This window comes from Lagenorhynchus albirostris, chromosome 17, assembly GCF_949774975.1.
Source record: "Lagenorhynchus albirostris chromosome 17, mLagAlb1.1, whole genome shotgun sequence".
Lineage (NCBI taxonomy): Eukaryota > Metazoa > Chordata > Mammalia > Artiodactyla > Delphinidae > Lagenorhynchus > Lagenorhynchus albirostris.
The window spans coordinates 79,257,822-79,285,341 of record NC_083111.1 but is presented as its reverse complement, the minus strand read 5'-3'; the positions used below and the strand labels follow the sequence as shown (position 1 = coordinate 79,285,341).

The following is a 27,520-nucleotide window of genomic DNA, read 5'->3' as shown; positions in this document are numbered from 1 at the left end:
TTTGAGATAATTGTAGATTCACATGCAGTTAAGTAAGAAATAAAATGGAGGGATCCCAGGTACCCTTTATCCATTCTCCCCAATGGCAATATATTGGAAAACTACCATACAATATCACAACCAGGATATCAACATTGATAAGGTCGGGACTTCCCTGGTGGTGCAGTGGTTAAGAATCCGCCTGCCAATGCAAGGGACACGGGTTCGACCCCTGGTCCGGGAAGATCCCACATGCCGCGGAGCAGCTAAGCCCGTGTGCCACAAATACCGAGCCTGCGCTCTAGAGCCCGTGAGCCACAACTACTGAGCCCACGTGCTGCAACTACTGAAGCCCACGCGCCTAGAGCCCATGCTCTGCAACGAGAAGCCACCGCAATGAGAAGCCCACGCACCGCAACGAAGAGTAGCCCCTGCTTGCCGCAACTAGAGAAAGCCCGCGCACAGCAACGAAGACCCAATGCAGCCCCAAATCAATCAATCAATCAATAAAAATTGAAAAAAAAACCCCAACAACATTGATAAGGTCAAGATACAGAACTTTTCTACCACCAGGAGGGCCCTTCGTGGCATCTTTTCATAGCCCACCGTCTTCCCTCCCATCCACCCCCTTTCAGCCTCTGGCAACCACTAATCTGTTCTTCACTTCTATTACTTTGTCATTTCAGGGGTGGCATATAAATGCAATCACACAATATGTAACCTTTAGGAATTGGCTGCTTCTCCCTCTGCACAATCCTTGAGATTCATCCAAGTGGTTGCGTATCTCAATAGTTTGCTCCTTTTTACTACTGAGGAGTATTCCACGGTGTGGACCAACCCCCGTTGGTTTAACCATTCACCCACTGAAGGACATTTGGGTTGTTTCCAGTTTGGGGTTATACAAATAAAGCTGCTATAAATATTCATGTACAGATTTATGTGTAAACACGAGTCGTCACTTCTCTGGGAGAGATGCCCAGGAGTACGATTGCTGGGTCATGTGGTAGCTATATGTTTGGTGTTTTGAGAAACTCCCAAACTGTTTTCCCTAAAGGCTGTACCATTGGACGTGCCCACCAGCAAAGCAAGAGTGATCTAGTTCCTCCACATTCTCCTTAGCTTTGTTGCTGTCACTGTTTTTTATTTGAGCCATTCTTATAGGTGTGTGTTGTTATCTTATTGTGGTTTGAATTTGCGTTTCTCTAATGATCGGTGATGTTGAACATCTTTTCATGTGCCTGTTTGCCATCGGCCTCTTCTCTATAGTGAAACGTCTCTCCGTGTCTATTGCCCATGTTCTGAACAGATTTTTTGCTCTTTTACAGTTGAATTTTGAGAGTTCTTTTTATATTCTAGATACTAGTCCTTTGTCAGATATGCGGTATGCAAATATTTTCTCCTACTCTATAGCTTATCTTTTTATGCATTTAACGGAGGCTTTCACAGAGCAAAAGCTTTAATTTTGATGATGTCCAGGGTATCCACTTTTTTTTTCCACTTTTATTTTTATGGATTGTCCCTTAGAACTGTTTGCCTAGTAGCCCTAGAACCCAGAGATTTTCTCCTATTATTATTATTATTATTATTTTGTGTTACGCGGGCCTCTCACTGTTGTGGCCTCTCCCGTTGCGGAGCACAGGCTCCGGACGCGCAGGCTCAGCGGCCATGGCTCACGGGCCCAGCCGCTCCGTGGCATGTGGGATCTTCCCGGACGGGGGCACGAACCCGTGTCCCCTGCATCGGCAGGTGGACTCTCAACCACTGAGCCACCAGGGAAGCTCATCTCCTATTATTTTAAAAATTTTATAGCTTTATGTTTACATTTAAATCCTTCATACATTTTGAGTTAATTTTTCAGTGTCAGTGGCATATTGGCTATTCTTTCCTTATTATACGGAGGAAGGAACACACCCTAGAGTAAACTGTGTCTCCTGGACATACGTTAGATGCCCCCTCCCCTGCACTTCCCTGTTCCAGTGGATGACAGCCTCTGTGCACAGTGGTGTCAACACCTCCAGGGTGGTGCAAGGAGGTGGCCCTGGTCGCTTGCATCTTCAGGATTCTCCACTTAGCCTCTGTTGGGTGCACAAATGACAGTTATTTATGTATTCAAACTAAGTGGTTTGCATTTAATGTTGGGTTCAGTGTGAAGAAGTTGCTTAGGAGTGTCGTTTGTTCCTGATATGAGAGAACGTATCAGGAACATATGGGCTTTTGTCAACTCACAACCATGCTCTTGAGTTTTTAATTCAGGAAAACAGCCAATATTTTTATTCAGAGAATCTTAGAGCTGGAAGGCATCATAGAAGAGCTCTACCGCAGTGTTTCCCAAAGTGTGCTTCACGGAACCTGGAACCTGGAGATACCCTGTGATAAAAGGGTTCTGTGGTCAAGTGGGCTGGGACACAACCAGTCTGTTTCCCTCCTTCCTCTTTGTAGAATCACAACTCTTTTTTTTTTTTTTTAAATTTTTTGGCTGCCCACGCAGGTATGGAACCTGAGCCCCCTGCAGTGGAAGCACAGAGTCCTAACCACGGGACCACCAGGGAAGTCACTAGCATCATAACTGTTAATACTGTGTTAAAGGTTCTGAGAAGGTCTGCAGCCAAAAACTGTTCACTGTCGTTTAACTCAATGCTTCCCAGCTTATTTGACCTCCTAACCCCTCGTTTATCACATGCAGAACATGTTTTTGGAAACTGTTTTATTTCAGTGCGCACATTTTAGTCTTGAAGAGACAAAGGGCCCCCAACATTGAGCGCTTTGTGGGCCCGATGACCACAGCAGCGAGCTGTGTGTTTTCCCGAGTGTCCTTTGCCTTTCCTGCAGGGTTACTGCTCTGGATCCGGTGCGCCCGACATGCAAACCTGTGGGGTCCCTGGCTGTGCTTACAGCCCTGCGGGCTTAGCAGAGCAGAGGGACCTGTATGGGATCCAAATACAGAGCAATGAATTGTATCCGAGAGAAAGACTGGGCCCCAGAAGACCCAGCAGTCCTCCCCATGTGGTCAACACCCAAGTGTTGGATGAAGGCCTGGAGAAGCAGAGCAGTGAAGGGCTGGAGAAGGTTCTAGAGGCATTTCCCAGAGAACTGAGTGGACTGGATTAAGTGGGTTAAGTGAACTCACTCCTTGGGGAAGAGGCACAGGGCAGAGGGGCCTGGGCTTTTCTTCGGTGGATGGTAAATGTGGGCAGTGCTTGGGACACCGGTGAAAGAGCGGGTTGGGAGGAGGGGAGAGGAGACGTACGTGGCTTGACGTGGAGGTCCTGGAGCTCGTGGGGGACAAGGCGGGGCGCGCAGAAAGGGGGCGGGATTCCTCGACACTAGCAGTGGAGGGTGATGCCTGGGAGACGCGGGCGAAGGAGGATCCCTGGTGAGGGAGGGCGGGGAGGCGGGGCTTAGGCTAGAGCTGTCTCTGCAGAGAAGCAACGCAAGGAAGCGCTGGGTAGACAGTATCTGGCCAGACTTGCAAAGGAGCCCTTGCAACAAAGTTACCCAACGCGAGCATCAAAGAAGCAGAAGGCGAGCTGAAGGGAGGCGGCAATTAGAGCGCCTTCAGGGCGCTCTCTGAGGCTCGAGATTACAGGAGCACGCAGCAGAGCCGTGAGGCCTCCGAGTGATTCAGTGATTTGGGGCGGAAAATAGCGCGGTGGCTGTGTGAGGGAGGGGGCCGGGCGGACGCAGAGCAGCCCTCGGGCGTGGAGGGTCCTAAACAGAGGGATACCATTTATGATTATGATTTTAAAATGTCTTTATGGTGAAATGTAGCAAAGGTACAGAAAAGTATATTTTTTAAAAATGTGCAGCTTAAGAGACTTGCAGAAGGAACAGCTCTGTCATGGGAAGGAGGCTCGTGCCCCAAAACCCAGGCCTCTCCGTGGTCACACAGCACCCCTATACCCAGCAGTACCCACCCACCATTCTGACTGTTAGGTAGCCACCTTTTTTCCTCTTCAGCTTTTTACTACTAAATGATGTCTCCCTAAAAAATGTAGTTCAGTTTTGCCTGTTTTAGAAATTTTATACATGGACTCATGCAGTATGGCTTCCGGCTTCTTTCACTCAACCTTGTAGAGATTCCACGTTGTTGTACTTTGATGAAGGGTGTTCCTTTTCATCGCTAGATTCCACTTTATGGGTATATGTGGCTCTCACCACCTATTCTAAGACTGATGGACATCTGGGTGGTACCCAGTCCCACCCTGGTGTGCCTTCTTCCCGGACTTCCTGGGTTCCTAAACACACATCACGGCTGAGTAGCAGCCTAGGATCAAGTGCGGATTTGTGTTCCCACAGCATGAGTGTAAGGTGGAGAGGTGGTCCAGCCCCCGGTGAGGGTGGAGGTGGGGGGCAGAGAATTGGAGAGGGATGGATGGGCGTCTCTGAGGCTGATGCCATGAGACCAACTCCTGTTCATATCAGTGACTTGGTGAAGATCGAAGTCCTTTTAAGCTTCTCTCTGGAGGACAGGCTGGTTCTCCTGCATTTATTTAAGAATGTCCTTGAGGACTGCAGAGACTAGAAATAAACCTATTGGATGCTTGCAAGCAAGACTCCCGTTCATCCTCCTACCATCCTAGGCCGGAGGAACACAGAGTTACTCGCACCCAGTGTGCAGATAAATACCTGCTTATAGGATGAAGGAATGAGCAGGCAAATATGTTTAAAAGACAGTGAGCAATTTTGGATTGTATTTCACCTTCTGGTTGCTAATCGCCCACCAATTAGGGGAGAAAGGAGTTGGCCTCTGGCTCGCCTCCCTGGAAAAGGCTCCAGAAAACAGCTGGATCCCAGGGGACTTGATCCATGGAGGAGGATTTGGGCTGGAGGGAGACGTTTCCGCACAAGTGGGGCAAATACCGAGAGTCACGGAGGAGCATGAGGGGGTTGGATAAGGACCCAACGTCAAGAAACTGGGGAGGCCCCGAGGACTGGAATGGGGCGTGTTATTTTGATCTGATCACTGACAGCAGCTAAAATTGACCAAAAACTAAAGTTCTTTAGGTGGATTATCTGGGTTCTCGGCCGGGAGGTGGCGGTGTGGTAGTGAGCGAGGACCGGGGCGCGTTCAAGTTCAAGCTCCGGGTCGGGAGGAACCTTCGCGACATTCCTGTTTCGTTAATAACTTAAAAAAGCCTGGCGGAGATGCCGGGGCGCCAGGACGCGACACGACCACGTCAACACGGTGCCCAAGTTCACCCGGTCCGGCGGGGGCTAAGGGTGGGGAAGGGTCCGGCCCTCGAGCAGCCAGAACGGGCTCGGCGGCGGGGAAACAAGGGGTGTGTTTTCTTTTCTTTCTTCCCGGCCTCCGGTGGCAGCGCCGCGCGGCCCGCTCCGCCCAGTCGGAGGAGACGTCGCTCTTCTGAGTGGCTGCGAGGGCCGCCCCCAAGGCCCCCCCCAACCCCGCGCCCGCACCCGCGCCCCGATCCCCTGCCCGCCCCCCCACCCACCCCGCCGCCGGCGCCGCCGCCGCCGCCGCCGCCGCCGCCGCGCGGACCCGCCCCGCCTCCCCTCCCCCGGCCCCTCCCTCCTCCCCCGCCCTCCTCCCGGCCTCCCTCCCCCTTCCCCCGCCCGCTCTCCCTCGCCCCTCCCCCGCCCGCCCGCCCGCCCGCCCGCCGCCTCCGCCCGCCGCCCCGGCCGCGTCGGGTAAACCTGTTTGGCGGCCGCGCCGGGGCGGATCGTGCGGCCGGCGGCTCCCTCGCGGCTCGCGGCGTCGGGGCCCGTGGCGCGCGCGCGGCCGCCCCTCGGCCCCGGAGCCCCTCGGCGGCACCACCATGTACTCGGGAGCCGGCCCCGGTGAGTCCTCGCGCTCGGGGCGCCGGCCCGGCCGCTCGCGCGCTCCTCCCCGCGGCGCCGGCGGCGGTTGGCGGGCTGGGCGCGAGCGCGGCGCGGGCAGCGGGCGGGCGCCGGGGGATCGGGGCTGGCGGGCCGGGAGGCCGGGGATCGGGGCCGCCGGCCGTTTCCTCGGCCCCGCGGCGGACACGCAGCCCTGGCCTCCTCGGGCCCGAGTCGTCGGGGCGCCCCGCGCGGCCTGGGCCCTCCCCGCGCTGCGTTCCCGCCGCGGTCCGGTGGGCTGGGACCGGGCCGGAGCGGGAACTGGGCCGGGCGGCCCGCGTGTAGGCCCGAGGCCCGGGCGCCCGCCTGGCCCGGCCTCCTGCGCCAGGCGCCTGGGCCCTTGCGCCGCGCGGGGCTGGCGGGGCCGACGGGGCTGGCGGGGCCGGGGGCCGAGGCCCGGGTCGGGCTCTAAGCGCCAGAGGGCGTTGAGGCCCGGTCCGGGGGCGCCGAGCTCGGGGCGCGGGCGGCACGGGGAGGAGCGCTGCTGCTCGGCGCAGATCGAGCCGCGGCGAGCCTGGAGCGCTCTCAGTTTCGTTTTTCTTTTTGCCAGTACTTCTGCGGCCCCTTCTCTGAAGGAAAGTCTGGAAATGCTGAATTTTGGCCAGTTCGTGCGGTAGTTAGGGCCGTAGACTGAGAGGGATAGGAAGCGGCACCCTAAAACTGCGTGCGTCTCATTTTCATTCCAGACACACCGGCTCCTTATTCAAGTACTAATTTGCCTTTTGCAGTTTACTAGAGGAAGGTAAGGAGATGTGCTGATTTCCTTAGCATCCCTTCTTACTAGTCAGCCTCTCTTTCTTTAGAAAAGTTCTAAAAAACTTAAAGCAGTAACACGTTTTTTTTTTTAACTTTTTTTTTTTTTGATGTAGAGTAGAAGGGCGATTAACTTGCTGGGCCAAGAAAATGGTGAAGTGTTGTGAAGCTCTCTCCGTTTCCCGCCAGGCACGTGGCTCCTAAATTTCCCGCTGGCCCTGCCACTTGGACAGGGCATTTCCCGTCCCCTTTGTCCACCAGGTTCCAGCGGGCTGCAGGCCCTGCCGGCTCGGCATACTGTTGCCTTCTCCCAGGGGCCCTAAGCCCTCCCTGGCCTCCTGCTGATGGGGCCCTGGCCCGACCTGTTCCGGGCTCTCCTGATCCATTTGGGTCCCTTGACGTTTTCCCCCATTGCTGTGTCTGTTCACAAACAGCTCTCTGCCTTGTGAATACTTTTTTTTGATGTCACTTAGTTAGAAAGGTTCTCCAAGGCTGAGCCTGACCAACTTTTAAATCCTTACGGGCCCTCAGCAGTTTGATGGAAGAATGGTTTTAGGCGTAATGGTTTTAACCGTAATCTGGAAGGTGACTCAGCCCCGGTGGGGAAGGGCCGGGGGCTCTGTAGTCAGGGTCCTGGGAGCAGACTTGGCTCCGGGAAGCCCCGGATGGGCAGCGCCCACCCGTGACATGGCAGGGTCGGCCCTCACCTCCGTGAGTGAGAATCTCCCCGCTGATCCCTGTAGAGGAGCCCAGCAAGTGTTAGCCACTACACTCTACATTTTTTTCACATTTTCAGTTTAAAAGTTGAAGGCCCAGAAAAAGCGAAGAACCTTGAGGAAGGTCAAACCTTTGTGTTGTGTCTGACGTTAACTAATCCATCGGACAGCTTGCTAAGTTGGTGGTGGTCATTTTGAAGATGGACAACAGAGGCTCAGAGAGGTTAAGAGCCTTGCGAAGGTCATATGGCCAGCGAGCATTAGGACGATCTGTCTGATCTCCGCTGACTCTCCATACATTCTCCTTAAAGAAGTGGCTCTCAGTCCTTTTGACCTTGACCCTCAATAAGAAACACCTGTTACATGTAGACTGGACCCATGTCCTCGCGTGTTCGGGTGTAATTGAAACTCGAGCTCAGGAAGCACAGCTAACCCATGCTGTGTGCTCTGCACTGGGATATTTTCTGGTCTATTTCATTTTCAAAAAAGCTTTAGTTCTCTGGATCTCCAGGCTCATTTCAGGTCCTTAACGGCTCTTGGAAAAATCATGCTCTGATGTGGGCCTCTGCATTGTGGCCTGGTGGGGAGAGGGCCCCTTGTTCTCGGTTCACAGATAAACCTGCCCTGAACTCGGACAGCTTTGGTTGAAAAAATAAATGGGTAGCTCTTAACCAATGGCAGGATGGGAATGAAACCAAATTTCAGGCTATGCACGCGTGCTGTCATTATAAGGCTGTGGTGCTGTTTAATTTTATTCTACACACTGAGGTTTTTAATTTTTAAGAGGAATTTTTGGAATAGAGTCTCTTCAATGCAACTCTTTTTAATGTATTTCCTAATTTAGAATAATAAAAAGACATTTGATCTGGATTGTAGAAAAAATTACAAATAGTTTTGCTACTTCCATTTTAATACAATTATTAAGTGACTTACTAAGTAAGTTAATATAAAAAATAGAGTCCACAGTAAGCCTGCGTTATGCCCGTTACAAATGCTATTACATATGTGAATTGGTATGTGGACTCTAAAGTTAGGTATGTTACTATTTCTTAGGTTTTTTTTTTTTTTTAACTATCCCAAAGAGTTAGTGGTTTAGAATGGGTGGACTCCCCAGTGACCCTGAACCTTCACAGATGATCAGTCAATTTTTTTTTGTAACCACTTAAAGACCTTAAATGGAGTCTCAATGTTGCATGCTCCAAGGGGGTTGTTTCTGTCGGTTTCACGTGCTCAGACTCCTGTGGGTTCCATTCCTCACAGCTTTGCTACAAAGTAACTTCAGCGACATCTAAGGATTACAACTCTGAGAATTACCAAATTTCACTGTGGTTTCTAGTGTCAGTTAACTCCTCCTGCACCCCGCTTCTTCTCCCTCAGTTATCTCAGTGAAGATATGACCGCTCTTCCAATAACAGTGCACTGTTGCCAAGCAGCAGCCGGCCCTTTGCCCGGGTGAAGCTGTGTCAGGCCGGAGGGCGTGGCTGGGTAGTCTGCTGCCCTCTTGTTTTGTGAACACTCAGAATGTATCACTTGACGTTTAAAATAGTTTCTATTGTGAATTAATTTAAAGTACACATGAGTAGACTGAGTGGTATAATACGGCTCCCATTTCTCCATCACCAGCTTCAACAACTATCAAGATTTTCCACATTTGCTTCAAATCTGCCCCTTTCTCCTTCTTCGCGGAAATACTCTTGAGTGAGTTCCAGATCTGTCGTTTCACCCTGAATACTTAAGTACCATGTCTGAAGGATGGGGACATTTACAACTCAGTGCCATTGTCACACTTAACAGTCCGTAATCAATTTTTCTCATCGCAGAAGTGTGTTTACTTCCCGGTTGTTTTGGATCCTGAATTTTATTAAAAGTTCACACACGGATTTGGTTTTATGCTTTTGAGGCTCTTTAATCTCGACTCTACAGCTAGCCCCCCACCCCCACCCCGTAAGACAATGAGGTCCTTAAGATCTCTTCTTCAGGGGATGCATATCTTTCCCCCCAGTTTTCTTTAATTGTTCAGGTCCCTGTGTTTCTATGGGGAAGGCTGATGAGATCCAGTTGCTCGTAAGTTTAATTCAGACGCACTTATCTTCAGCGATGTTTTGGGACAGGTAGCTTTGCATCTTTAACTTTCAGTGCAGTGGAATCCACTTTTTACGTGGGGCTCTGTCAGCGGAAGGACCACGGTGTGACGTGGAAAACGAGCCTGGTGCTCGTGCCTCTCGTGCAGCTTCTCTCCTCATCCGACTCGGTGGACCCCTCCTTCCCCAGTGTGTGGTAGGGAGACGGCTCTCAGCGCCCTTCTGTTTGCTCCCAGTCATTTCTCTCGACTTTGTGACTCACCCCCAGCTTAGCCGCCTCTGTCGATGGCCCGCTGCCAGCGCCCTTGCCTCCCAGGCCGGGGTTTGGTGCTGGGGTTACAGGCCTGTCCTTTTTCACTCTAGGCAGTGAAAAGGTCATTAAGTATTTACCATTCTAATTTTTTGTCTGCATTTTTTTCCCTCAAAATTTAAAACCCTGAAACGTCCTCACTCTTTGTGACCAGGCAGCTGTGCCCTCCTAATTTATCTTTGGACAGAGCTGTACCCTTGGCGACGCTACAGTTTATCCTCTAAACTGGGAACTTGTGCAAGTGAAACAGGGCACTCTTAATAACTTCCCTGGGACGACAGGTGTGCACGGATGGTGGCCAATCAGGGTGGATGTCTCCCTAACAACATTCCTTGAATCTTAGCCTCGTAGACAGGCTCAGAAACAAAGGGCTTCAGCATTGCTCACTTGTCTGACGCCTCAGTGCTTCCCACTTACTACTAAAATCCTCATACAACCTGAAGGTCACAGACGCCGTCTCAGAGGGCCGCTGCTTTGTGCCGCAGGGGTGCGCTGCGTCCCCCTCCTGTGGTTCACTGCAGGTGGAGGAGACGGCCCAGCCCTGCCTGCTGAGAACTTGAAACCCCACCTTTCTCGCCTTTCTCTCACTTTTCTCAAGGTCATGGCTCGAGCAGTGGACAGGCAGGGAGCCTGGTCATGGGCTCCAGCCCTGTCCCCGTCCTGGGCCTCAGGTTCCTTGTCTGGGCCCGGCTGCCTTAGGTTTCCACGTCTTCGTCCTGTGGTGCATTTGTTCCTCTGTGGACCTCTGATGTGACTGGAGCTGAGGAAGGAGCTAGTGGGCCCTGGGAACAGAGGGTGTGAAGGCCCAGCGGCCGGTGGGCAGGTGGCAGGGGAGGTGGCACGTCCCCCCAGGAAAGGCGCCATCTGCTTTGGTGGCGTGTGGAGTGTCATGTGATCGCATGGGTCCCGGGAAGGTAATTCCAGCAGCCCTGCAGGCGGGAGAGGCGGCCCTGGCAGAGCAGCGTGGGGGCAGGTGTGACCGAAGGGTGGGCAGTCAGGGCCTAAGACAGTGACCCCGTCTGGGTGGGATGGCCGTGGGTACAGGGGTGGGTACCCCGTCAGTATGAGCAGCCAGCGGCCGGCACTCTGGCCCTGGCCAGGCTTTGCATCTCGGTGTCTGCACTTACCAGGTAGACTCCACTTAGCGGCGGCATCCAGTAGTATCTGGACTCCAGACCACGCCTCACCAGCTCCGTGACTTTGGCGGTTGTATATCTTTTCTAAGCCTCGGCCTTTGCACTTCAAAAATGGGGGGCGGGGGAGGGGACGGCACCAACCTCAGGGTTGTTGTGAGCATGAAATGAGATGTGCTGGACCTTCGTCTCAGCCGAGGGTGGGCGAGAGTCTGCACAGTGGTCTGGTCCTGCCTCCTCGTGGGGAGAATTAGGGGCCTGCCCAGAGCAAGAGCCCACGAGGGGGGAGTGGGGAGCTGGCCGAGTCCTCGCCTTCCTGACCCCACTTGTTGAATGTTTGAACAAGGAGGTGCCGTCGCATCTAGCTTTGTTACCACAGAAGGACCAGCAGGCTCCAGGGAGGGGAATCGTGCGTGGCACGTGGACACGTGGAGTTTGAGGTTCTGGAAGGCTGAGGCGTGCGCTGGAGGTGGAGGACAGGGTCTTGGGCTCAGGGGGACATGGGTTCACGGGCCTACCCACAGCTGGGGCCCTGGGAGAATGCAGCCTGGTGCCCACCCCCGCAGCTGGTCGCAGAATCACCTGAAGCCTTTTCCGCATCTCTGCCCCTGAAGACCCAGGAAATTACATTTTGCAAATGTCCCAGGTGCTTGCTTTTTAGGAGGAGCTTGAGACCCATTGGTGTTGGGAGAGAGGGCGGGGGGAGGAAGCAGAAAAGAGCGAGTGCAGCCCCAGGGAGCAGCTTATGCTGGAAACACACCTTGGAGGGCAGCCCCCGAGAGAGTGGGGCCGCCGGTGGAGGGGGAGGGGTTCTGGGTGGGAGTGTGGGTGTTCTGAAGAGGCCCTTGCGATGCACTGTAAGAAGTTAACTTTAGTTTACCTCTGGTTCCCTTCCTGAGCGAGCTTAGAGGTCTGATTGAATGAAGACCACTCCTTTTCAGTGGCTGTAGTTACGGTTCCATGTTGCTTTGAATACAGCTTGTCTGCAGCTTCACTTAGAATTGGGTCAGAAGGGGACTCCTGGGGACTTAAGTGAATTCTCAGTGAAAATTGTTCTGCATCCGTCTTTAAGAACCCACAGCACCAAACGAACAGAGCTGTAGCCGGGCTGACGCCAGCCAGCTCATCACCTGAGTCTGTCTCGTTGCGGCTGAAGCCCATCTTGACGCTCCCTACTGCCTCCTGGGCAGTCACTCGAGGGGCACTATTTTTGTGGTTTTCCACGTTATTTCTGGGTGTCTCAGCTCTGAGCTGTAGTACTTAGAGAGTTGCACATAAAAGGTCAAAATGCCGAGGTTCGTAGGTCTGAGTCATTTGAGATGTTTCGTCAGCTTTGACTCCAAGTTAAATAATACAGCCATTGAGAGTAGATTCTTACGACGCCACATGGATGCCGGTGGAGGAGCTTGAACCCGGCGGGCCCGTTCTCGTGGCCCAGGGGTCGGTGGGTGTGCGTTGTGCCGTTCGTGTGTGAACCTGGAGAGTGGGAGGCCCCTGCGCTGGGCACTTGCTCACCAGTTTCTCAAACCCCTGCTTTAACCGAGCTCATGCAAGACGCGACCGTGGCAGGGTGTTTGGCGTGACTGGGGTGCTCTGTAGCTGGTGCTGCCTCTGAGTCTCAGGGACCGTGACCGAGGCTCCTGTCCCAGCGGCACTTGTGTTCTCAGAGTCCTTGCCGCTACTCTTGTGGAGCATGGTCCCATCCATGTGGCGGGCTGAGCAGAGCGAGAGAAAACCGAGGACTTCTCCTGGCCTTACGGGTAGCAGGAGGTGGCATCATTTGTTTTTTGTAGGAACAAAGGAACTAACAGAGAAGTACAAGTGAAAAGTGGAGAGAAGGCAAAGGAAGATGCAGAGCGATAAAAAGGATAACATTGGACAAAAACTGGGGTGTCAGAGAGTCTGGAGCTCGCAGGAGCTAGGTGTCGCCGTGACTTGCCAGCAGACCTCCTCTCACTGTGGTGCAAACCCAGACCACGGGCTCCAGGTCAGGCCGACCTCACTTGGATCCTGGCTGTGTGGCTGGGCATTCACTCAGCCTCTCTGAACCTCAGGCTCCTTCTCGTACAGAGAATGAACACCTGACGGCGGAGGTGCTCTGATCAGATGATAGAACACGGGCAGATTGCTGTCGCTTCCCTCTGTGCGTGGCCCCAGGAAGTGCCTATGAGTTATCGTGTCCCTCGGTCACTTTATCTTCGCTGTTTACTCCACGCACAGTGGCTTCTCTCCGTCAGATGAGCGCCCCCCTCCTTGACCTCCTGGCTGACCTCTGGCTCTTCACTCTGTAAGCCGTGAGGGATAGAATACATTTCACAGACCACACCCCTGATAAATACCATTTACCAGGTGCTTTGTATCCACGGCTGCCCTGTACGGCTCAGTACCAGGGAAGTGAAAGGTTGGCCTTGATGCTCGGAGCTCACGTTCCTGGCAGAGTCGTTTAGAACAGACCCAGCTGCGCTGTGCAGTGGGGGCCCACCTTGCGTGTCGCGTGGTGGGGGTGGTGCCGGGGCAGCGCCAGATTCTGTCTCCAGGTGATGAGCTGGAACAGCTGGGTGAACCAGGAGACACTTTTCTACCTGCGATTCGACAGGTGCCCGCGGGCGGGGGCATCGCTGGGGCCCTTTTGTTCCCGCTGTGGGCTGCTGTTTTAACAAGTGTGCGGTGTGTTCAGTGTGAACACACGTGCCTCACCACAAGAACATCATGTTAGACTTGGAGGGCGTCTCAGTGCCAAGACTGGGAATTACAACTTAACCTTGAGCTGGAGGCATGGAAAGCTTTTGGGGGTGAACAGTCAGAGCATATGCGAGGGGAGATGGAGAATCGAAACAAGTCGTGTACAAGTCACGTGGTTGTAAAGTGCGCCTGGGCACCTGTGATGGAGAAGCCAGGTGAGCGGGATCGCGGCCCTGCCGCGTGGTGGTCAGTGCAGGCGCATTGAGAAGGCACCTTGGAGCAACTTGGACCAGAAGAAGGGGAGGGAGGGAGGTCTTGCTGAGCTTGGAGCCTTTGGCGGGACTTTGAGCCCAGGAGGGGCTGGGCAGAGGAGGGCGTCAGCAGGCAGAGTTTTTATGGCGGAGGGAAGAGCCTGTGTCCTGCCCCCGCCGGTCCCCACAGACAGCCGTGTTTCATCGGGAGCCCCAGGCACAGCCCTGCCCCTCGCGCTTGTCTTTTTTTACGTTTGGCCGCACTGCGCGGCATGAGGAATCTTTTCCCCGACCAGGGGTCGGACCTGCGCCCCTGCCGTGGAAGCGCGGAGTCTTAACTGCTGGACCGCCAGGGCAGTCCCTGCAGCTCGTCTTTTTTTTTTTTTTTTAATATTAACTTACTTATTTTGGCTGCGTCAGGCCTTAGTCGAGGCACATGGGATCTTCGGCACGCGGGATCTTTAGTTGCGACATGCGAACTCTTAGTTGCGGCGTTCATGCGGGATCTAGTTCCCCGACCAGGGATCAAACCTGGGCCCCCTGCGTGGGGAGCTTGGGGTCTTACCCACTGGACCACCAGGGAAGTCCCCCCTGCTCCTTGTCTTGATGCAGACCCCAGTCATCTCATTTAATTTACAGTGTGTCTGAAGATACCTCTGTGAGAGAAGGATGTCTCTTTTCCTCCCCCTCCCCCCTCACATAGCCCCTAGTTACCAGTGTCCTGGACCACACAGTTAGTCCAGATCTGCTCAGTTTCTCACGTGTCATGGACTGTTAACAACTCATTGAGTCGGGATCCAGGTAAGGCCCACATTGTGATTGGCTGATGTGAGCCTTCAGTATCGTCTTAAAATAAGAGCTTTATTGAGATGTAGCTCACGTACCACACAATTCACCATTTAAAGCGTAAAGCTCCGCGTGCTTTAGTGCCTTCACAGACTTGTGCAGCCATCCCCACAACCTAATTTGGGACATTTTTGTCCCCTCCCCCCAAAGAAAGGCTGTACCCCTTAGCTGTGACTCTTCATCCCTGCCCCCCCCACCAGACCTAAACAACCACTCTTTTTTTTTACATCTTTATTGGAGTATAATTGCTTTACAATGGTGTGTTAGTTTCTGCTTCATAACAAAGTGAATCAGCTATACATATGTCCCCATCTCTCCTCCCTCTTGCGTCTCCCTCCCACCCTCCCTATCCCACCCCTCTAGGTGGTCACAGAGCACCGGGCTGGTCTCCCCTAAACAACCTTTCTCTTAATCTCTAGTTTTCGCCGTCTTCTTTCCCACTGCTAACTGTTGGTGGGTTGAAGAAGCTGGCTTGTGTGTGCTGTCTCGTTTCCCCACCAGCTAGATTTCGCTGATTGCATCTTCTTGGTGTAATTCAGCATGTTTGTCTGTCCTGTGTGGATTTCCTGCAAATTAGTGGTCAGACCCAAAGGCTTGATCTGATGCAGGTTCTACTTTTCTGGGCTTTGTTGCTTTTTTTTGGTGTGAATACTAGTCGCTGTCGAGCGGTAATCATTAGGTTCCACTAATTCATTAGGGTTTGTACAGCGCTGATGCTCTGTTATCCACAAGAAAAACTTCCCCTGGGCAGCTGTTGGGTCTGGATCTGTCGTGAAGGCAGAGGAATGTCGGTGAACAGCATGAAGGCAGGACCACCTGTTGAGAAGAGAGGCCGGTCCGGGTAGGCGGGCGCTGAGCGTGATGTCGGGGGTTTGGAGGTGATGCTGTGGGTACCCGGAAGGTGAGCTGAGGGTGGGGCTTTTTTCTCTTCTGCAGGTAACGGGGACCCTCTGAGTATTTGGCAGGTGTGTGACAGGCCGGGGTGGTCTGGCCGGTGACAGGAGTCTTCACCTATGTGTGGTGGGGACGTGGTAGGGTTCCCTGTTGGTGGCAGGTCAGTGCTGAGGGGAGGAGAGTGGAGAGAGCAGGGAGGCCTGTGTCTGGGGCGGGAGGTGAAAACCACTCCCCCCAGCTGACCTGCTGGCGTCAGCGAGGCGGACCCCAGGTAGGGAAGGAGCTGCAGGGGTAAGCTTTCTTTTGTAGATATGCTAAATTTCAGGCGATCCTAAGAAATCCGGTGGGAAAAATCCATGGCATTCACTTTGCATCTTTATAGCACCCAGTGCATTTTGCCTGGTGGGGGCCTGTTTCCTTCATTCTGTTGTAAACCCCATTTGCTTGCCGCCCAGGACCATCTTGGTTATCTTTTGTCTTTCCAGTGTCTACCGTAGTGTTTGCTTTTTACTCGATAAATCCTTATTACGTTCAATTCTTTATTGTTTAAAAGCTAAATCAATTGAGTTGAAACTTGTGTGCGCGTCTGGAAAGCCCTGCCCCCAGCCCGGCGTGGCGCCTCTTCTCGCTTGGCCCTCCCTTACCCCTGGCGCCCTGTGGTTCTCTCCAGCTCCGCCTGGAGTCCAGGGTGCTGACTGTCGGGCAGTGTGGAGGGAAGTGGACCACGAGGCCACTTGCCAACTGACCTACTTAGATAGGTAGTGGATGTCCGTGGGAAGGTAAACGCGTGACCTCTCAAAGGGCCTGCAGTGAAGTCTTCCGCAGCACCCTGCAACCTCTCCACCGCCCTCCTGTGAGTGAATTGGCCCTCAGTGTGGGTAGGTTCAGCGCGGGCAACCCTGAGCCGCACTGCTGCTCTGGCCGTTAGGGGCCAGCTGCCTCCCTCTTGGCTTCCTTAGACCTTGTCCAAAGCTGTGCCCCCAGGAGGCAGGCCTGGAAGGAGGCTCCAGCTAGAAGCTGCCTGGGCACGCGGAGTGGGGAGCCCGAGAGCACCCGCGCCTGTTTGTAGCCAGTGTCTTCACCTGTAAAGTGGGGAGAAGTGCCTCCCTTCCTGTGAGGATAAAGCACATTAATGCATGCAAGTGCACAGGGCAGGGCTGGGCAGGTGTGGTGCTGCGATGGGACTTGGGACCGAGCTGAGAGTTGTGGCCTCACCAGGTGCTGGGGTCCTGTGATACAGGGCTGGCGAGCCACTTTCTCTCAATGATGGCATTCTAGGGGTGAGTTAAGGGGAAAATGCATGTCTTGGGTGAAAATTCTCTGAAAAATAAATGCTGTGGGCTTCCCTGGTGGTGCAGTGGTTAGACTCCACCTGCCAATGCAGGAGACATGGGTTCGATCCCTGGTCTGAGAAGATCCCACATGCCGTGCGGCAGCTAAGCCCGTGCGCCACAACTACTGAGCCCTCATGCCACAACTACCGAAGCCCGCGCGCCTAGAGCCCGTGCTCCATAACAAGAGAAGCCACCGCAATGAGAAGCCCGCGCACCGCAACAAAGAGTAGCCCCTGCTCGCCGCAACTAGAGAAAGCCTGGGCGCAGCAACAAAGACCCAACGCAGCCAAAAATAAATAAGTAAAATAAATACATTTAAATAAATAAATAAATAAATGCTGTGATGTAAATAGATGGTGAGAAATTTGGTTATAAAACTGTAGGAACTCTGGGTGGTAATTTTTTTTTCTTTTGTCTTTAGAAGAGAAACAAAGAACTAGGTTGACTTTTTGAGGGATTTGGATCTCATTCCATCAGGGAAGCATCTCACCGGAGATGGTGGGCGTCCTGGGTGCCTGGAGCATCGTGTTGAGAAAGAGGCTGAGCCCCAGTCTGGGCTTATCGGAGGAGGGGGAGGGCGCCCAGATGGGTTTATCAGTGTCTGCCACGGGGGCAGTGGGCGCGGGTGGTGCCCTTCTGGCTGGCCGGCGAGTTGCCATCCCAGCACAACGTACTTTAAGGATGAGACACACCCTACTAAGCTATCCGATGGTACCTGGTGTCGTTCCCACAAACATCTATTTGAAGAGCGGTTTATATTTTATTTTTGCATGTTTTTATCAAAATAGGTGTACTTAAGTCCATGTCGTAGAATGATGGTTGTTAAAGAATCTTGCAGAGTCATCTTTCAGGTAGGGCATGCTCAGGCTGCTGCTGTGAGGTGGGGTTTTATTCCCCTGGTTCAGGTCCCAGGCCTCCTTTGAGGCAAACCTACAGCGCTTTCCCCTGCTTCTGTTACTTGTGTGGTCTATTCCAAGTGTGTCTGCACGTCAACAAAGGGAGAGAAAAAAGATAGGTGTTTCAGAGAGGCGGTGTTTTCAAAATGTCACAGCCTCTTTTTTCTTTTTTAATTGAGACGAAATTCACATAACATAAACCATTTTAAAGTGAACAATTCAGTGGCATTTAGTACATTCAGCATCAGGCGACCATCACCTCTATCTAGTGCCAAAACATTTTCATCACCCCAAAAGAAAATCCTGTACCCATTAAGGAGTCACTCCCCGTTCCCCACTCCCTCCCTCCCTCCCTGGCAGCCACCAGTCTGCATTCTGTCTGTGGATTGGCTTCATCTGGATATTTCATGTAAATAGAATCATAAAATATATGACCTTTTACGTCTGGCTTTTTTCACTGAGCATAATGTTTTCAAGATTTGTGTCCTAGTGTGTGTCAGCACTTCATTTTTCTTTATGGTTGAATAACCCATTATGTGGCTATGTCGCAGTTTGTTTATCCATTCATTCTGTTGTTGATGGGCATTTGAGTGGTTTCTACCTTTTGGCTGTTGTGAATAGCGCTGCTGTGAACATTCGTATACCCCATGTTCGTCTATGGTGTGTGGCATATGTCTTCATTTCTCTTGGGCGCATACCTAGGAGTGGAATTGCTGGGTTTCACTCTGTCACTTTGTGAAGAGCTGCTGAACTGTTTCCATGGTGGCTGCACCACTTTACATTTTTACCAGCAGCGGCTTGTCTCTCCACGCCCTCACCCACACTGATTATTGTCATCACAGCCTTTTAGAAAGTGAAGTTCTTAATGTAATATATCATATCTGGCATATTCTGTTACCAAAGTGGAAAAAGATATTAGATTTAAGCGTGTTTTGCCAAGATCTACCTAATAGCTCTAAGGCATATCCATTTCTTTGTGCTAGAGTTTAGAGTACGTTTGGAACCTGGACAATTAGATAAACACAGTAAAGCTAAACAGACTTCAACAGGGTGGGAAAGAATATGAGAGTCCAATACCCAGATCAGGCCTGTGTGTCTAATGTCAAAAATGCTCACTCTGGGGCTTCCCTGGTGGCGCAGTGGTTGAGAGTCCGCCTGCCAGTGCAGGGGACACGGGTTCGTGCCCCGGTCCGGGAAGATCCCACATGCCGCGGAGCGGCTGGGCCCGTGAGCCGTGGCCGCTGAGCCTGCGCGTCCGGAGCCTGTGCTCCGCAACGGGAGAGGCCGCAGCAGTGAGAGGCCCGCGTACCGCCAAAAAAAATGCTCACTCTGAGTAAATACTGAGGGCCCACTGTGTGCTAGGCGTCTGCTCAGTGCTCGGGGAACGATGATGGGTGCAAACCCAGGTCGCTCCTGCCCCCGGAGCTCACTGACCGAGTCGTGAACACAGACGTGCAATGCATGGTCACCACAAATCCATGCGAGATGGCGGGTGTTTTAGTGCAGGCGGGAGGGGGCAAATTCCAGAGCGAATGTGGAATGTGGCGGCGGGGACCCTGTCCTGTTGGGGGCCTGGGATCGGGCTGCACCTGGGATGGGGCTGCATGGGCCCGGGGGCAGAGGCCTCCCTGAGCACAGCGCTTTTAATCCAGTACCCTGGGGAGCAGGTGTGAGAGATGCACGCGTGCCTCATATGTTTCTGAGGAGCCCCTGGCTGCCGGGTGGAGAAGAGATGGGAAGTGGCTTGGAAATGTGCAGCAGTGTCCCGCTGGAGAGGTCCTGCCGGCGGAGGATGGGGCAGGTGTGGTCTAGGGAGAGCAGAGGGTCCGGAAGGTGTCAGATTTATTTGGGGCTTGGATGGGTGGTGATGCAGCGTACTAGTAGAAGTGGGCAGATTTAAGTTGAATTTTGCAGACTTTGAAAACAATTTGAAGGGACTTTTTAGTGAAGAAAATCTCAAATGCACATGAAAGCAGAGGGAGCGGTACAGGGAGCCCACGTGCGGCCGTCACTCCGCGCAGCCATCACTCCGCCCGGCCGTTCCGGGCGCCTCGCTCACCTGTCTCTCCTGCTCCCCCACCCTCCGGTACTTGAAGTATCGTGTCATTGCACTCGTAAGGATTCACTTATTTTGAAATAATTTTAGACTTAGAGGAAAGTAGCCAAAAGAGTACTACAAGCGTTCCCGTACCAGCTCCCCTCAGTGTTATCATCTTATATAATTAGAGGACGGTTACGCAAACCAGGAGGTTGACATTGGCGTAGCACTGTTACGTCACCTAAAGATCTTACGCAGATTTGGCTGTTAGTCTGACTAATGTCTGTCTCCCGGACACCCCCTGTCCAGTTCTGGGCCTCTGTCCAGCCTCGGGGGCCTACCGTGCACGTCCCCTCACTTTCTCCAGTCTGTGACACTTCCTCGTTCTTTCCTTGTCTTTTGTGACCTGGACGTGGAGCTCTTTCAGGCTGGTACTTCCACCTTTTCAACACACCCCACCATTTTCTAATTATTTCCCTTCTGGACCTACAGGATACTGCAGTCTCTTCTTGTATTTTTCCTGCCCCAGTTCATTGCGTCGAGGAGCCCTGGTTCTTTTTCTTGGAGAAATGGTGTGAGAAGCTGAGACCTGCTTGCTGAGTGTGCTCCTAGCCCCCTGGGGTGCCCTCGCTTCTGGTTCTCTCAGCGTACACAAGATAATACATGTATTTGTACTCACGTGCGTGTACATACACATCTGTATTTATCTCTCTGTGTATGTATTAGAAGCCATGAGTTCACACTTGCATTTCTGATTCCAATCCAATATCACATGGTTTGTTCTTGCTTTCTTCTTTCCTTATTTATAACTTCTTCATCAGGTAGTGAGAAGTCTGGGTCTCATTATCCACAATGGATTTGCTTATTTGTTCAGACCTAGCATACACAGAAAGTAGTTTTAGAATGACTACCCGGCCCCTGGGAGAAACAAGCCTGCTCACTGGAGAACTGATCTGTGCATGGCCCCCAGCATTTGGCCATGGAGTACTCAGTCAGGATGTTAGCTTCCGAAGTTCCTCCCTCGCTTCTCGTCCACCGCCTTGGGTGGGGTTAGCACGCCGTCTTAGGGCGCCTGCTCTGCTCTGTCCTCCCTTCTCTAACAGTTACTGAGAGCTGTGCAGCATATGCTACATTGCATTAGTGGGTTTTTTATTTTTTATTTATTTATTTTTTTTGCGGTACGCGGGCCTCTCACTGCTGTGGCCTCTCCCGTTGCGGAGCACAGGCTCCAGACGCGCAGGCTCAGCGGCCATGGCTCACGGACCCAGCCGCTCCGCGGCATGTGGGATCTTCCCGGACCGGGGCACGAACCCGCGTCCCCTGCATCGGCAGGCGGACTCTAAACCACTGCGCCACCAGGGAAGCCCTATGTTGTTTCTTTTCACCAATATCTTGAGCATTTCTGAGTGCTATTTATTTGTTGGGGGGGGTATGTTTACAACAGTGTTTAAAGTAAATAATGATGGCAGCACGCTTGTGTCAGGTGGTGGTCTCCCACGGGACACAGGTAATGAGCACGGGCAGCTGTGGCCTGATTCCTGGTTAGGTGCCACCCAGCTGTGTGACAGTTCTCATGCCCGTCATACCAAACGGGCATGAGACCGAGGTGCGAGACAGAGAGGACGATGACGTGCCAGTAATTCCCTCAGAGAGTCATTGTGAAGGTTCGGTGGCTTAACTGGCTCGAGTACTCCTGTAGCTGCTGGTTTCACTATCATCCTTACGTGTACTCAGAGCTCACACTCCTCCTTCAGAGCACTTTTTTACTGTCCCCAGTAAAGTGTTGAGGGATGGCTTGGTGTCCTGTCTCTCACTGACCCTAAGCTGCCAGAGGGCAGGACCACATCTCGTGACCGCATGCGCAACACTGTTGCTAGTGGAGATTAGCTTGTCCATTTGGTGGAGGGTGTGTGTGTGTGTGTGTGTGTGTGTCTGTGTCTGTGTGTGTCTGTGTGTGTGTGTAGGGTGGGGGAGGAGACAGGCTGCTTACTAAAAACACACAGGCACTTAGATAGAAACGGTTAGTGCCAAGGCATGTCTATTCCCTAGGTGTTAATTACACATGCCCTGTGCTAATAAGTCAACTTCATGCATAAGGTGGGCTCCGGGACACCTGCTGAGCACACTCTGGGTGGACGCCATATCCCAAGGCTGAGAACAGAAAAGAATGGAGCTGCTCCACCCCCTGGGGAGCTCCCCTTCTGGGGGAGCCCAAGGGAACTGGACAGGGGCTCTGCAGCTGCGTCCTGGGTTCACAGCATCACCTCACTTGCCACGTTACTGCTGGTGCCTGTAAAATGGGGGTGGTGATAGTACCAATTTTTATTATAACTAATAACAATGTCAAATTATGTGTCAGAGGTATCAGGACATTTGTCAGCATGATGTATTTTATATATAATATAGAGATATAATAAATGCTGATTTTACTTATTCATTGTAATTATCAATGTTCTGTGATTGTTAATTACATAATAATTAATATAACTTGTTGTTACAATGATCATATTAACAGTCATTTTATTGTGAAGGTAAAAAATGAGTTAACATGGAAAGTGCCTGCTGATGCCCAGGGCGTGCTCAGTGCATGTTATTATTACAGCGATGATTTTAGCGGGTGGAAGACATGTTGTGGCTTCTTTAAGGGGTGTGCCCTTCTTAGGGGCATCCGAGAACTACACTTCGAGGCACGTTTGTGCCCGTGCTGTCTGGGGCTGGCGAGGGCTGCGTGAGGCAGGTGCGGGCTTGGGGACGTCTTGGGGAGGCTCCTCTCTGGCCTGGGCCACGGGGCAGAGAAGTTGTGCAGGGCTTGGTCACAGGGGTGCCTGTGCAAGGACGTGGACCTCCCGGTGCAAACCCTCTGTAGTGCCCCCAGTACTCCACTGAGCGTGCCCTGAGTGGCAGCACGTCTGTCAGTCCACAGGATCTTCCATTATATTCCAGAAAGGTGCGTCCACTGGGGGTGAGCTTTGGTTTAGAGATTAGAGGCTACAAATTGATATAGATGAGTGATGTAGCATATGTTTCTCATGAAAAACCCTTCTTCGAATGGGAACAGCTTTTTCTTTTTCTTCTAAGTGACCGTCTGGTCTTTGGTCCAAGTTGTTTGCTTGGACATTGTCAAAGTTATTTCTAAACAAAGCCCCAGAAGAAACAAAGCAGACCCGTTAGTGCTGTAACTCAATAGTGTGTTTTAATTTGAAACAGGCAACTGCATGGATGGGATGTGTGGTGCCCGGAAGGGGAACATCTCTGCGTGTAACAAAGCTGTGTGGAGAGCTGGAAAACCGACACTTCCAAGAAGCTCGTCCAGCTTTTTAAACTAGCAAAACCACTCTGAGCGTGTTAAAATTTCATTTAACTTGTGTTTATCTCCCCAAACCATGCCACAGTCCACAGAAACTACTATTTCTGACCTGATGTGTGGCGCCCTTTTATTCTGACCCTAAAGTGTCAGCTGTTGGCCACTAGTGGAGAGGCCCCCTCTTCATTTTGGCTCTGCCACCGCTCAGACAGGCTGTTTCAGCTGGTGAAAGCTGGGCCGTGCGCTCGGCAGACTCCCTGGGGCCAGGGCAGCAGCGAAGGGCCACCTGTGGGCCCTGGAGCCTAGGAGCAGGTGTAGACATCTGGTGGCAGCTGACCCCTGGCTGGCTGCTCCTGGGCCAGTAGGACCTGAGTCCTGCGTGGTGCCCTGTCTCCATCCACTTTATTACATTTTTGCTTATTTTGTTTCATTTTTAAACATTTATTTATTTATTTTGGCTGCGCTGGGTCTTTGTTGCGGCACACGGGATCTTTGTTGTGGCACGCGGACTTCTTAGTTGTGGCATGCTGCGTGATCTAACCTGGGTTGTTCCCTGACCCGGGATCGAACGCGGGCCCCCTGCATTGAGAACGCGGAGTCCTACCCACTGGACCGCCAGGGAAGTCCCATTTTTTGCTTACTTTAAAAGTGGTTTGTTTTAAATGTTTGCATTTAGCCAATCAATACCTGTGTCCTTACAGCTAAAAGTGCTATTTACAGCATGATTACAGGACTTAGGAAGCAGTTAATTGTGGACTGTGCTGAAAGCAATGAATGAGTGAATGGCAGTGACCTGCAGGGAGTGGCTACAGGTCCGTGTGTGAGGAGGGCATTAATGAGAATCACACACGTGAAGTTTGAGACTTGGGAAGTGGCTTCAGCTGGCAGGTGTATGAAGACTGCAGGGTGCAGGAGGTCAGTTCAGTGATGGCAGTAGCAGCTCAGTGGGCGTCCTGCTGGCTGCGTGCCACTCTGAGGGTGCTTTTTTTTTTTAACATCTTTATTGGAGTATAATTGCTTTACAATGTTGTGTTAGTTTCTGCTGTATAACAAAGTGAATCAGTTATACATATACATGCATCCCCATATCTCCTCCCTCCCTCCCTATCCCACCCCTCTAGGTGGTCACAAAGCACCGAGCTGGTCTCCCTCCCTGTGCTATGCGGCTGCTTCCCACTAGCTATCTATTTTACATTTGGTAGTGTGTATATGTCCATGCCACTCTCTCACTTCATCCCAGCTTACCCTTCCCCCTCCCCGTGTCCTCAAGTCCATTCTTTACGTCTGCGTCTTTGTTCCGGTCCTGCAATGGTTCTTCATAACCATTTTTTTTTTTTTTTTTAGATACCATCTATACGTGTTAGCATACGGTATTTGTTTTTCTCTTTCTGACTTACTTCACTCTGTATGACAGACTCTAGGTCCATCCACCTCACTACAAATAACTCAATTTCATTTCTTTTTATGGCTGAGTAATATCCCATTGTATATATGTGCCACATCTTCTTTATCCATTCATCTGTTGATGGACACTTAGGTTGCTTCCATGTCCTGGCTATTGTAAATAGAGCTGCAATGAGCATTGTGGTACATGACTCTTTTTTTTTTTTTTTTTGTGGTATGCGGGCCTCTCACTGTTGTGGCCTCTCCCATTGTGGAGCACAGGCTCCGGACACGCAGGCTCAGCGGCCATGGCTCACGGGCCCAGCTGCTCCGCGGCATGTGGGATCCTCCCGGACCGGTGCACGAACCCGCGTCCCCTGCATCGGCAGGCGGACTCTCAACAACTGCGCCACCAGGGAAGCCCACATGACTCTTTTTGAATTATGGTTTTCTCAGGGTATATGTCCAGGAGAGGGATTGCTGGGTCGTATGGTAGTTCTATTTTTAGTTTTTTAAGGAACCTCCATATTGTTCTCCATAGTGGCTGCATCAACTTACATTCCCACCAACAATGCAAGAGGGTTCCCTTTTCTCCACACCCTCTCCAGCATTTATTGTCTGTGGATTTTTGGATGATGGCCATTCTGACTGGTGTGAGGTGCTACCTCATTGTAGTTTTGATTTGCATTTCTCTAATGGTTAGTGATGTTGAGCATCCTTTCATGTGTTTGTTGGCAATCTGTATATCTTCTTTGGAGAAATGTCTATTTAGGTCTTCTGCCCATGTTTGGATTGGGTTTTTGTTTTTCTGATATTGAGTTGCATGAGCTGCTTGTAAATTTTGGAGATTAATCCTTTGTCAGTTGCTTCATTTGCAAATATTTTCTCCCATTCTGAGGGTTGTCTTTTCGTCTTGTTTATGTTTTCCTTTGCTGTGCAAAAGCTTTTAAGTTTTCAGAGGGTGCTTTTCGTATTCGGGCTTGACCTTAGCGGGACCTGTCACACCCCCCATTATGGAAGTGAGGAAACTGAGGCACAGAGTGCAGGGCACACAGCGGGAAGTACTGGATCCCCGATTTGGACCTGGGCAGCCACCTGCGGTCCTAGAACCTGGACCCCCAGTGCCCAGACAAGTGGGTGAAACTTGCTGGGGTTGATGAACGCATGGGAGGGTAGCTGACTGGCTTTGCCATTATTATGCAAATGTGCAGGACTTTGTAAGGGAATTCTTTGTAGTAGCACAAACTTCGTTACGAAATAAAAGGGAAAAATTGACTTAGCTTAAGTGGGTTTGGATTTTCCAGTGTTTTGATTAAAGAACATTCAGTTGATTTTGGTGGGGGGAGGGACGCTGTTTTGAATTAGTGAATACTGACTGAGTTTTACCTTTGCTTTCTTTAAAACCATGGATTTCTGAGTGTTTCGGGCCATGGTGCCCTCCAGTTTGCCCCAGGAGGGGATTTCCATTAACCGTCCTTTGCTGACATCCCAGGCATTTTCTTACCACTCACTGACGTCTGATCATTTTCACATGCTTTTGTGAAGGATGATGACCAGAATGGGGCGATAGGATGAAGGGCCTTGTTAAAGCCCAGCTCCTGGATCCCTGTACCATTTCCCCCCTTTTTACATGAGAATGAAACGGGCTTCACTTGGGGAGGTGGCTCGGGGAGCCACGGCTGTGTGGGTGCTCCCCTTGGCTTGTGAGACGGCCGTCACCGTCACCCCTTAGTCTGTGTAATTGTAGCGTGTCGCCACCTTGAGAGCCGGTTCCATCGTGTGGCGTGTTAGTGCAGCAGTGGGGGAGATGGGGGAGGAGGTGTGGGTTGTTGTTGCTTTTTTTTTTTTAAGATTAAACTGGAAAATAGGCAAAGGAAAGCATGTTGTGGACTTGGAGAGCCCTCAGGTGATTTCCCCTCTCCTCTTCAGTTTTGTAGCCTATGGAGATCCCAGGGCTGGTGAGGAGTGAGTACCAGTCCGTGACCCTCCAGCATGGTGGCCGTTGATGATGCTGTTTGCTCACTGAAAGTGACGGTGAAGAGCACCTGTTTGCTCACATCTTGTCCCTGGTGAAATTTTATGTATTTTGAAGTGAATGGTGTTTGCTGTCTCTGACTTGAGCACTTGACAAGTAGTTGTTTAAACTGAAGTAACTGGATGCACTTGGAGGTGAAGTGAGGATTTGCCACACCTGCACAGAAGGTGCACGGTACACTCGTCCTTGTATTACAGGGTCCTGAGAGCTCAGTATTTACGCAGACTTTGCGTGCCCACCTTCCTCCGCATCCCTGGTTGTGGGTATCGGGAGAAAACTGTGTTAATGCAAAGACAGTTGGAAAGCACTTAACCATTGAGGTCTGCTGTGGATCCTTTCAGCTCCTTTGGAACACGTGCGGGCTACTGCCATGTTTCCTAGGGATTGACTCTGTTTATTCTGGTGACATTTTCTGTATGTGTCCGTTTCCCGTTTTGGTGGGTAGTTTCCTAGAGAGCGTGGCTGTGGAGTGCAGTCTTGAATTGCTCACCTCTCGTACCAGCAGGACACAGCACTGGTGGTGAAGCCGTCTCTGGTCGACTGGTCAGGCGAGCCACCAGATGGTGGCAAGAGAGCACGGTCACCGGGGATGGTCAGACCACCCAGCTCCTCTTGTTGCTGTTCTTACCTGTTGGGAACCAGATCAGAAATGTCTGCAATACCTCCTTTGCTATTCAGAGTTTCCTTTGGGTCACTGGCATTTGCCACCCTTGCCCTTATTCCTGGAGAAATGCAAGGCGGAAGCACTCTGGATGGCCAGCCACACCCATAAAGTGATAAATCAGGCAGCGGTTCTGGAACCTTTTTGTGTCAGGACCTCTTTATATTCTCAAATTACCAAGGTCCCCACAGACCCTTTGTTTATGTGGGTTATACACTGTATAAGATCGTAAAATTGAGGGGGTTAAAAAATACTTAATGTGCTGTAATGACGAATATTTAATGTACTGACAAGAAATCTGATGTCTATTAATATATCATATTCTTATGAAAGAATTGTTTAGAACTAAAAACGCTGTAATGAGAAGAGTGGGTTTCACATTTTTGTGA

The 27,520-nt window shown here is 51.7% G+C and overlaps 1 protein-coding gene across 2 annotated transcripts in view; it reads left to right on the top strand.

Moving 5' to 3' along the window:
- Nucleotides 1-5,081: 5,081 nt before the first annotated feature.
- Nucleotides 5,082-27,520, top strand: part of AGO2 (argonaute RISC catalytic component 2) — a 97,314-nt gene continuing 74,875 nt past the window's right edge. For both annotated transcript variants that reach the window (XM_060127348.1, XM_060127347.1), the window contains exon 1: nt 5,082-5,164. In XM_060127348.1, coding sequence (XP_059983331.1) covers nt 5,125-5,164 — 40 coding nt within the window. In that variant the 5' untranslated portion in view covers nt 5,082-5,124. The remainder of the gene's footprint in view (nt 5,165-27,520) is intronic.